The sequence below is a fragment of the Lactuca saligna genome, chromosome 5 (genome assembly GCF_052625555.1).
Source record: "Lactuca saligna cultivar CGN05327 chromosome 5, ASM5262555v1, whole genome shotgun sequence".
Lineage (NCBI taxonomy): Eukaryota > Viridiplantae > Streptophyta > Magnoliopsida > Asterales > Asteraceae > Lactuca > Lactuca saligna.
The window spans coordinates 55,314,666-55,326,951 of NC_136421.1; the positions used below are offsets into that span (position 1 = coordinate 55,314,666).

At 34.3% G+C, this 12,286-nt stretch overlaps 1 protein-coding gene across 3 annotated transcripts; it reads left to right on the forward strand.

The window, feature by feature from the left end:
* Positions 1-64: 64 nt before the first annotated feature.
* Positions 65-2,516, forward strand: LOC144998909 (Plant Tudor-like RNA-binding protein). Of its 3 annotated transcripts, XM_078958643.1 has the most exons (5): positions 65-213; positions 631-1,061; positions 1,131-1,322; positions 2,122-2,239; positions 2,330-2,516. In XM_078958643.1, exons 2-5 carry the CDS (start codon positions 675-677, stop codon positions 2,413-2,415), a joined length of 783 nt encoding a protein of 260 aa, XP_078814769.1. In that variant the 5' UTR covers positions 65-213; positions 631-674; the 3' UTR covers positions 2,416-2,516. The 3 variants fall into 3 exon arrangements, with proteins under 3 accessions (XP_078814769.1, XP_078814768.1, XP_078814767.1); XM_078958642.1 differs by lacking the exons at positions 2,122-2,239; positions 2,330-2,516 and having other exon boundaries at positions 640-1,061; positions 1,131-2,036; XM_078958641.1 differs by lacking the exons at positions 2,122-2,239; positions 2,330-2,516 and having other exon boundaries at positions 66-213; positions 1,131-2,036.
* The last annotated feature ends 9,770 nt before the right edge of the window (positions 2,517-12,286 follow it).

Here is a 12,286-nt window from a genome sequence, read left to right on the forward strand (position 1 = left end):
TTAAATCGGTATGAATTTACGTTTCTACCCTCCAACCTAATATATATTCCACAAAATAATATTTTATTTCTTATATTTCTGGTAATAACAAAAATAAAATAAAAATTACCAAACCTAGAACACACAAACACACAAATCGGTGATCCGATCATTAAACAAAGATCAATTCACCCCCAAAACAGGTTGTAACTGCCACACGGTTTTGAAGAAAAGGTTAGAAATTTGTTGCTTTTGTTGTTTCCATTGTTTCCCTAATTTTGTTTCGATTTTACTGCTGTGTTGATTCCGTTATTCGCGTCATCATCTTTCCAATTTGTTTTCATGTAGTATACTGCATTAATCTTAATCCTTCAAAATTTTGAATTATCCAGATTATCGTTTTGATTTTGGGAGAATTAAAAAATAAACTAACTTTTTCAATTCAAATTTACATACGCTTTTGATTTGATCGTAATTTTTGTCCTGAGATGATTGTTCTTTACTTTAATTTGTTTCCAAACACTAGTTATATTCATTTTCTCGCTTTTTTTTATTTTTTTTTTATTTTTTATTTTAAATTCCGAAGATCTGTTCCACGATGATTGAGCATATGTTGATAAACTACGGATGTGATGTCGGCTAATTTTGTAGGTGTGGCAGGTTTCGGGTGATTTGTTCATAACTTCTAACCTAGCATGAAGTTCCAAAAGGGGAGCAAAGTGGAGGTTATGAACAAGACGGAGCTGCCTACATCTTGGTGTGTTGCTGAAATTGTTTCTGGGAATCGGCATACTTATAATCTGAGATATGATTGTTACCCGGGTGTTGAAAAGGTGTCTAGGGAGTTTATTAGGCCTTGTCCCCCTCTTTCAAACGATTTTCAGAGTTGGATAGCTGGTGATATTGTGGAAGTGTTTGATGATAATGATAATTCATGGAAAACTGCAACTGTTTGTAAAGTTACTGATCAAGGTCACTTTTCTGTAAGGCCTCATGGTTTCACCCATGAAAGAAATGTCCCAAAATCCGAAATCAGGACACGACAATCCTGGCAAGATGGACATTGGGTTCCAATTGTTAAGGTACTACTACTTCCCCTTTTGCTTATAATGGAAATATTATGTAAAAGTAATTGTTATTGGGTTATAAAGATTTCAGGAAGCTATGGAGACGTGAATGCAAAAAATTGTCAAGAAAACGACAATGAAGTTGGATTTCAGGAGTCTCGTGTGGTATCTTCCAAAACCCTAAAAAGAGCTTCCCCCTTTTGCTCTTCTCCTGGAAATGCCAAGAAATTGAAAGAAAACAGAAGAAGACTAATTCCAAACCAATCATTGGAAAAGGTAGATGCTTTTGGATTTGCTTGCGCAAATGAGAAAAATTTAAACGGTTTTTATGAACCGGAGAAAGAAAAATTAAACGGTTTTGATGGTTGTTCTCTTTCAAGAATACCGGAGCCTGATGATAATACTGATGATACTGATACTGATAATGATAATGATAATGATACTGATAACGACGAATGCTCTGTTGGTAGTTGTAGCGTTTCTAGTTATGGTCAAAATAAGTCAACTAGTCCTTGTAAAGAAACCGATAATATTCTTTCAAGTGATGCTGAATCTTTCAATACTTCAACACCAAGTTGGGCAGAAAGTATTCATAGGTTAGAGTTACACGGATATCGGTCAACTTTAGAGGCGTTATATGCTTCTGGACCTTTAAGTTGGGAAAAAGAAGCATTATTGACCAATCTTCGGATTAATCTTCATATCTCAAATGATGAACATTTGACAGAGTTAAGGCATTTAATTTCTTCGGGAGCTGGTTTTCTTGATTACCAGTGAATAAATAAACATGTTTCTTTCTTTCTTTTTTCCTTTTTCCCACATTGTAAGAAGTGACACAAGTTATATATATACATAGGGTAGCTTCTTCTGTTGAATCTCTACAATTGTCTAGACAATTGGATTTTGTAATTAGTGACCTAATGTAACAAACTTCTACGATGAAACGAAATGTATCCACCTGCATATATATATATTTTTTTGTTCGTGATTCTGTTCTTTGTACTTTTTTTTTTTAAATAAACGTTTGTTACCCAAGATATTCTAATCTTGTTTTATAACTTGTTTTATAGCACAGTTGGTTCTAGGGTGGTATCTTTGCAAAAGCTCAGCAATTGCAGCCTGCAATGTGGGAGTTTCAATTCCAATCTGGATTGGGCTTCTTGTGGGCATTGGGCTTTTATGTCTGCCACCTTGTGGGCCACTGTGTACTTGATTTCTGATTTACATATCACAGTGTGGGTCAACTGATGGGTTGTTGGAAGAATAACCTTTTCTTTTTGCAGATATACATGCAGGTTTTAAACAACATTGGAAGATTACAGTTTTCAACTTCCTTAGCGGGATATTCTCAACAACCATTTTTCTATAAATAAACTCTTTTTTGACATTTACAAGTCAGAATATATAGTTTTAATGTATTTATTTGAATCTTTTGTTAGTTCAGACTAGCATTGATATTGTCATGTCATCACTTTGCTAAAGGATGCAACGAGATGATTATGTTTTGATAAACAAATTTGGAGATAGGTAAGAAGTTCATTAGAAAACTGTTTATTGATATTAATATATAATTACCTACCTGATTTCACTTTTCATTATTTGATATGGAATTTTCAAATCATATATAGTAATAATATTCAAAACATGCAATCCAAAAGCAACCGAAGAAAAAATAATTTTGCTTATGCATTTGTTAATGGTTTGTTTGCTATCTTTATATAATTTATTTTAGTGTTGTGTGTTTGGTCCATAGTCACATGGAACATGGAACGCGTTGGAACGAGGAACGAAGACGGGAAAGAGGATCTTTTTTTTTTTTTCGGTACGACGGGGGTAGTTTCATTCGGCACGCGAATCGGGTACGCGGAACGTTGTATCAGTTACTTTGGTACGAAGTACCATATATAAATAAAAAAATACACTATGATTTAGTAATCAACATAAAAGTAAAAATGATATTAAATAACACATAGTTATTCCAAATTCCATAAATCATAACTTCAAAAAAACATTGTTCTTTGACAGAAAAATAAGAAACAGGAACATAAAATGAAATTAATTAACCCTTTGCTTTTTCCCGTTTCCACCCACATTAGCTTCATCTTCGTCTAAATTCTCCCATTGCATTTCCTCAAATCTTGTACTTGGCCCTTCTAAATATGCATTGTCTGGATTTATATCCCATTTTTTGTGTGGTCCCGATTTGTAACTTTTAGAAAAACGTGACTGTGTAGACGAATGGTTGAATGGATAAACACAAGTTTGTCAGCTGTTTTGGTATTTAAGCGGTTTCTCTTCACATGGTGTATGTAAGAGTAGGTGCTCAAGTTTCTTTCTGCCGACGAGCTATTAATCGGCTGTGACAAAACTTTCTTTGCAACATCAATTAAATATGGAGTTTTTGAACAGTAACTTGACCACGAATCGATCGTGTCCATGGTTACTGCATCCATTTGAGCTACCGCCATTGAGTAGAGCCCCTTCTTCATTTGAAATTTTGCAAACTGCTCACACAACATGCACTCTTCTTCGGGCTTTCAGCTATTCTTTTAAAAGCTTCCATACAACCGAGTGCCACTTCTTTGTCGAGATTAGGAGCTTTTCTCCACTTGCGGGTTATAAGAAACATATTTATTATCTAACATAACATCCTTAATTTCTCCCAACATATTATCCATTTTTTTGGTATATTTCTCCAATTTTTGATCCCTCACCATCACAAAACTTTGTCAATAAGAAAATTGGTTTTGTAATTGCTAAAATACTTTCAACATCTTCCCATAACTCTTCACTTCTTATGGTATCAACAACTGTGGCTCCGGTAACTCTAGTGTTTTCATCTATGTTTTTTTACCGAATCTCTCCAAGAACTTAAGGCAATGGTTGTAGCAAGAGTCTCTCTAAAATCCATTAACCTTTTCAATAAAATGTAATGGGACGCAAATCTTGTCTTGGTCACTTGTAACAATTCTAAATGTGAGTTGTCTCTAAAAATGGTCAAAGCTTGATTGTGGTTTAGGAAATAGTTAACAATCACTTTTCCTCTCCTATATGTGTTGAACAACCAATAAAACTCTTTGGCAAGGTCTTTAAAAATCAAGTTTAATGTATGAACACAATAAGGAGACCAGAAGATGTGCTTGTGTACTTTTTCAATTTCCCTTCCAACAGCTTTGCAATTCGCTGCATTATCTCTAACAACTTGAAGGACATTCTTTAAAAATCAAGTTTAATGTATGAACACAACAAGGAGACTAGAAGATGTGCTTGTGTACTTTTTCAATTTCCCTTCCAATAGCTTTGCAATTCGCTGCATTATCTGTAACAACTTGAAGAATATTGTTTGGTCCTACTTTTTCAATAGCACCGAGCAAGTATTCTACTATCGCCATACCTGTTTTTTCCAGATTAGAAAAATCCTCTGCATACATGAACATTGCCCCACGACTGTTCACCGCAAGAACATTAATAAGAGGTTTGCGTTTCACATTTGTCAAGCAAAACAGTCCTTGCTTTTTCACTTGATGGTGGTTTGTAACTAACGGGTGCTTTGCTGATTGCTCTAACCCATAGTCACATAGAACGCGGAACGCGCTGGAACGAGGAATGAAAACGGGAACGAGGATCGGCATTTTTTTCTTTTCAGTACGACGGGGGGTAGTTTCATTCGGAATGCGAATCGGGTACGCGGAACGTTGGACCGGTTACTCTGATACGAAGTACCATATATAAATAAAAAAAATACACTATGATTTAGTAATCAACATAAAAGTAAAAATGATATTAAATAACAAATAATTATTCCAAATTCCATAAATCATATCTTCAAAAAAACATTGTTCTTTAACAGAAAAATAAAAAACAGGAACATAAAATGAAATTAATTAACCCTTTGCTTTTTCCCGTTTCCACCCACATTAGCTTCATCTTCGTCTAAATTCTTCCATTGCATTTCCTCAAATCTTGTACTCGGTCCTTCTAAATATGCATTTTCCGGATTTATATCCCATTTTTTGTGTGGTCCCGTTTTGTAACTTTCAAAAAAACGTGACGATAGACGAATGTTTGAATCGATAAACACAAGTTTGTCAGCTCTTTTGGTATTTAAGCGGTTTCTCTTCACATTGTGTATGTAAGAGTAGGTGCTCCAGTTTCTTTCTGCCGACGAGCTACTAATCAGCTGTGTCAAAACTTTCTTTGCAACATCATTTAAATCTGAAGTTTCTGAACCGTAACTTGACCACAAATCGATCGTGTCCATGGTTACTGCATCCATTTGAGGTGCCGCCATTGAGTAGAGCCCTTTCTTCATTTAAAATTTTGCAAACTGCTCACACAACATGCGCTCTTCTTCGGGCTTTCAGCTATTCTTTTAAAAGCTTCCATACAACCGAGTACCACTTCTTTGTCGAGATTAGGAGCTTTTCTAGGTATTCCACCTGGTGCTAACATGCTAAGATAATGTGTATCCTAAAATCGAGGAGATAAAGCAAATGGAAAGCAATGCAACGGAATCGTCATCTTCTCCCGTCTAGATAGCACAATTTTCTCCACTTGCGGGTAATAAGAAACATATTTATTATCTAACATAACATCCTTAATTTCTCCCAATATATTATCTATTTTTTCGTATATTTCTCCAATTTTTGATCCCTCGCCGTCACAAAACTTTATCAATAAGAAAATTGGTTTTGTAATTGCTAAAATACTTTCAACATCTTCCTAGAACTCTTCACTTCTTATGGTATCAACAACTGTGGCTCCAGTAACTCTAGTGTTTTCATATATGTTTTTTACCGAATCTCTCCAAGAACTTAAGGCAATGGTTGTAGCAAGAGCCTCTCTACAATCCATTAACCTTTTCAATAAAATGTAATGGGATGCTAATCTTGTATTGGCCACTTGTAACAATTCTAACTGTGAGTTGTCTCTAAAAATGGTCAAAGCTTGATTGTGGTTTAGGAAATAGTTAACAATCACTTTTCCTCTCTTATATGTGTTAAACAACCAATAAAACTCTTTGGCAAGGTCTTTAAAAATCAAGTTTAATGTATGAACACAACAAGGAGACTAGAAGATGTGCTTGTGTAACAAGCACATCTTGAAGGACATTGTTTGGTCCTACTTTTTCAATAGCACCAAACAAGTATTCTGCTATCACCACAGCAGTTTTTTCCAGACCACAAAAATCCTCTACATACATGAACATTGCCCCACGACTGTTCACCGCAAGAACATTAATAAGAGGTTTGTTTTTCACATTTGTCCACCCATCGGATACCATGGAAACACCTTGGGAATACCATGTGTCCTTGATTGGTGTTAAATCTTTTTCAACATCTATGAGACATTCATCAAGCAAAACAGTACTTGCTTTTTTACTTGATAGTGGTTTGTAACCAACAAGTGCTTTGCTGATTGCTCTAACACATAGTCACATGGAACGCGGAACGCGCTGGAACGAGGAACGAAAATGGGAACGAGGATCAGTATTTTTTTGTTTTTGGTACGACGGGGGGTAGTTTCATTCGGGCCGCGAATCGGGTACGCAGAACGTTGGACCGGTTACTCCGGTACGAAGTACCATATATAAATAAAAAAATACACTATGATATAGTAATCAACATAAAAGTAAAAATGATATTAAATAACACATAATTATTCCAAATATTATAAATCATAACTTCAAAAAAAACATTGTTCTTTAACAGAAAAATAAAAAACAGGAACATAAAATGAAATTAATTAACCCTTTGCTTTTTTCACGTCTCCACCCACATTAGTTTTATCTTCGTCAAAATTCTCCCATTACATTTCCTCAAATCTTGTACTTGGCCCTTCTAAATATGCATTTTCCCGATTTATATCCCATTTTTTGTGTGGTCCCATTTTGTAACTTTCAGAAAAACGTGACGGTAGACGAATGTTTGAATGGATAAACAAAAGTTTGTCAACTCTTTTGGTATTTAAGCAGTTTCTCTTCACATTGTGTATGTAAGAGTAAGTGCTCCAGTTTCTTTCTGCCGACGAGCTATTAATCGACTGTGACAAAACTTTCTTTGCAACATCAGCCAAATTTGGAGTTTCTGAACCATAACTTGACCACCAATCGATTGCGTCCATGGTTACTGCATCCATTTGAGTTGCCGCCATTAAGTAGAGCCCCTTCTTCATTTGGAATTTCGCAAACTGCTCATGCAACATGCGCTCTTCTTCTGGGCTCACACAAGTTTGGTCATAAAATTTGTTGCGATTGTTGCAGTTTATGTGTTCCCTAATTTATAAATTGTCCACCTGTCTTTTAACTTTTTAGTAATGTTCGTTTATAATTTTTATGTAATTTTAGAAGGTCTGATACATATTTTGGCAAGTTTTAGGTGAATTTTAGACATATTGGTTTTATAGTATTTCGACAAGATTTAAGGTGTTTACTATTTCAATCATACACTTTTATGTTGTTTGGCGCGCCACAGGTGCCCACAGCTAGCTGGTAAAGCTTCTTTCGAGTTATATATATATATATATATATATATATATATATATATATATATATATATATATATATATATTATTTATTTATTTTATTTTTAAGTTGTTAATTTTAGCAAGACAAAAAATAGCGAATAAACCAACTTTTTAAAAAGCTTCTTTGACTAGTTTTTTTTTTTTTTTTTTTTAATTAAATTTTCCAAATATACCATTTTTTAATTATGAAAACTATATACTTCAAAATGCCGTTTTATGTTATTTTATATATTCTATCTAATTTATCTAAGTTTTACGGAGTGTCATTTGTTATGAGCTATAGCTTATAAGCTAGTAGCTGTTTTTTAGCTAACATCTATATTTTCAACTATCATCTAATTTTTTTGCTAGTAAGCTAAATATGCATTAACCAAAGAGTAAATGGTAGATCCAAGATATCCAACCAAAGTATATGTCACGATCTCTACTTAAAGCATCTCTTCTTGTTTTTGGATGTTAATTGCAGTAAAAAAAAATGATTCGGCAATGCTCGGTGATGATGAAGATGAATCTATCTTTAAATTCTTAGAATTTTGTAAACAATTTTTAGAACAAAAAATGAATAGTTGTGTAAAATTGTGAGAATGAAATGATAGGAGGCTAAAAAAAATTTTCTTTTGATTTCTTAATTTTTACTTTTGATTTCTTAATTTTTAATTTTTACTTATTTTGATTTCTTAATTCCTTCACCACGGTGGGGACACTTGCAAATGTTGTAGCTTTAGGCAACACGTTGTTCCTAGTGTTGCAATGAGTACACATTGTTCCTAGTGTTGCAATGAGTACACATTATCAACCTATAGGTAACATTTCTTGTATAATAGATGATCAAATAAGTTGTTTTCAAGAGATACACCATCTTAGAAACTTATAGTTTTTTTTTTTTTTTTTTTTTTTTTTAATGCTAAATGCGTCATACAATAGCAATATTATTTAGGTCAATTTCAATCTTAGCCGATTTGGTTTTCATTAGTCATGATAACAACATACTTTCATTTCCGTCCATGTTAAGCCATATATTTTCTTTGTTGTACTTGATTAGCTTTATAATGTAAATTGTGATATTTTATTACAATTTTATGATCAATTAAGTGTAATGCTTTATCTTGAGCAAACATTAATAAATATTCATTCATGTTGCTATTTTTTTCATAGAAAATTACGTTAAGGGGGGAAGGAGTCGTAGCGGGTTAGAGGAGGAGAGGGATGAGCGGAAGGAGAGTAAGATAGAAAGAGAGGGGTGTTGCAGTTTGAGGAACTCGTTGGAGGTTAAAATCAAAGAAGGAATTTGGGGAAGACGTGTCCTGAGGCATCCAGAAAAGGCTGACGATTCAGCAGTTCTAGAAGAACATGTCATCCTTACTGAAAATGTCATCTCTGACTCTGCAACAGCCTTTGATTCTACTTTTATGGATTTTCTCTTTCGTGGGAGAATTCCTGATGAGTATGTGGCAAGTACTTCTTATGACTTTCGATCATCTGATAGTAGTGATTCAGCCACAGGTAGGGTAGAGAACGTCATGAATCTTCCAGTCTCTTCACAAGCGGTGGATCATGTGATTCTTTTAAGGGTTCAGCGAGATCAACCCATTGAAAATGTTATAGTTTCCTGGCTGATGGAGTCCAAACCAGAAGCGAGACCGGATATGTTAATGAATATCTATGTTCGTTCTTCATATCCCAAATCGAGCCAAAGAACATTGAGATGGCTCTTAATAAACCAAGTTGGGTGGATGCCATGCATGAAGAGCTGAATCAATTTGAGAAGCTGGGGGTTTGGCAACTGGTAGAACTTCCTGAAGGAAAGAAGTCCCTTGATATTAGATGGGTCTTTCAAAATAAGCAAGATGATAGCGGGGTAATTGTACGAAACAAGGTGTGTTTGGTTGTTCGTAGTTTCAGGAAGATAGAGGGCCTTGATTACATAAAGGTATATGCTCCCGTGGCTCGACTGGAAGAAATTCGTATCTTCTTAGCATACGCCTCGTACATGGGTTTTTATGTATATCAAATGGATGTCAAAACTACCTTATTGTACGGAGAAGTTAAGGTGGAAATCTACGTTGATCAACCCCCTGGTTTTGTCAACTCAAAATTTCCAAATCATGTGTACAAGCTGGATAAGACACTTTATGGTCTTCATCAAGCCCCTCGAGCTTGGTACGCAACATTGACCGAACATCTTTTATCTCATAGGTACACAAGATGCATGATTGATCAGACCTTGTTCATCAAAAGAGTGAAGGATGATCTTATTTTTGTTCAAATCTACGTCGATGATATAGTTTTTAGCTCAACAAATGATGAATTATGCAAGGATTTTGAAAAGGTCATGAAGATGAGGTTTGAGATGAGTTCTTTGGGCGAAATGACGATGTTTTTAGGATTGCAAGTACTCAGGATTCTTTGGGCATTTTACTGCATCAAGGCAAATATGTTGATGACATGTTGGAGAAATTTGGGTTCAAGGATGCTAAGATTGCTTTAACTCCCATGGCTGAACGACCTCTGTTCACATCAGATCCGGATGGAGAATCGATTGATCAAAATCTATATCGATCCATGATTGGTTCTTTGATGTATCTAACTGCCAACAGACCAGATACACTCTTTGCAATCTGTCAATACGCACACCATCTGGCTAATCCTAAAAATTTTCATTTAATTGTTGTCAAATGAATTTTTAGGTACGTTAAAGGGAGACCTAAATTGGGTCTCTGGTATCCTAAAAATCATGAATTTGATCTTTATGCTTTTACTGACAACAAGTATGGAGGTTGTGATATTGACAGGAAATCTACAAGTGCTGGTTGTCAATTCTTGGGGGACAAATTGATCTCGTGGCAGTGCAAGAAACAGCAAGTTGTGTCCACTTCTACAACTGAGATTGAATATGTTGCTGCATTTGCGTGCTATTCTCAGGTCATCTAGATGTAATATCAACTGCAAGATTTTGGTTTGAATTTTCTTGACACTCCTATCTTATGTGAGAATGATGTTGCTATTCAAATTGTTAAAAATTATGTCCAACATTCTAAAACCAAGCACATTGATATCAAAGTTCATTTTATACGAGATTGTTTTGAGCGTAAACTCATTCATTTAGAACAAATCCACACTAATAATAATGTGGCCGATTTGCTTACAAAACTTTTGGAAAAGCTAGTTTTGATGTGCTTGTGTGTTTTCTTTAAATAATCGTTTTGAAGACTATTTTTCTTTTTTTTTGTACATTTTTTATTTTATTTTTGTTTTTATTTAAATTTATTCATATTTTCCCTCTATGCACAAATTTAGGGGGAGAATTAAAACCAAATAAAAAATTATTATAGAATTCAAAATTTCAAAACATGTTTATTTTATTTTTGTTTTTATTTCTTTTTCAAAAAAATCAAAAAAATTCAAAAATATTTTTGCTGTTTTTGAGCGTACTTTAATTTTATTTTTATTCTTAGTTATTTTTATTGTGTTCTAAGAAGGGGGTTAAAACCAAACAAAAAAACAATTATTATAAAATACAAAAATCCAAAAATATGTTTATTTTATTTCTGTTTTTATTTCTTTTTTAGAAATATCAAAAAATTCAAAAATATTTTTACTGTTTTGAGCGTACTTTAATTTTATTTTTATTCTTAGTTATTTTTATTGTGTGCTAAATTTATTTTTATTTCTATTTTGTATCTCAAAATTTCATTTGTCTTAAAAAGTGAATTCAAAAGAAGAGGAGACTCAAGGAGACTGTGTCAGAATTGTGTGTGCTAATTTTTTTTTTAAAGGAATTGTCGGAGTTACACTTCACACTACCTTCACAAGGAATTAAAGGCATGAAACTGTACAAATTGTCAGTTAGGTAGTTTCTCTTTAAAGAACTGTCATATTCACAGTATTAAAGGCATGAAACTGTACAAACTGTAAATTAGGCAGTATCTCTTTAAGAACTATCGTACCTAAGGAATTGAAAGTCTGAAACTGTACATATTGTCAAATTGGTCTTGTCAATTATCTTTACCTAAGAACTATCATGGCACCATGAAGATTCACCCAACAGGGAAAATAGATATAGCTGAACATCCCACCCAGGGTCTTGACATTTTCTTTGTCATGCAAAACTGCAAAGACTCAAATGTATTCTTGGATACATTCTTCGTAGGTAAGGAATTAACGGTAACTGGCACTAGGGCGATGCACCTCACAAGGCACGATTTTTGCTGAATGTCCCGCCAAAGGGCCTTGACCTCGTGTCATGCTAAACTGTGGAAATATGTCTTCGGATATTTTTTTCACATGATGGTTTTGTGAGTTATTCCTATTAACTCTCACTGACACTAGAATGGTACACTCAACTGAGATTCAGAAACCATTGAACGTCTCGCTAAGGGCCAAGTTAACTTGTTAACTTGAAAAACTGTATTGAGATCTTTGATCGAGGATATGCAAGGGCTAACATCAAAAATAGCCACGAGTAGTTCTTCGATACTCATCAAATCGCAGTGTGTCCCTCCGTGTTCACACAGATACTGCAAGTAGTCTTCATCTGAGCCAAGGTTGGGTCCTTGAACAACTATGGTAAGAAGGGTCTTTATGATTTTGTGATCCATAGGGACTTTTTTAGTCATGGTTACTTTTCAAAGACGCATCTGTGATCAACAAAGAATATTCATTCGAAGGAACAATGTAACAGCCCGTTACTTTCAAGTCAAGAAAAGTCAAAACCT

Bases quoted from the DNA above. Each gene is read 5' to 3' on its own strand.
- LOC144998909 (XM_078958642.1), top strand. From the start codon at position 675: ATGAAGTTCCAAAAGGGGAGCAAAGTGGAGGTTATGAACAAGACGGAG. The intron at 1,062-1,130 runs GTACTACTACTT...TGGGTTATAAAG, and splicing joins ATTGGGTTCCAATTGTTAAG to ATTTCAGGAAGCTATGGAGA.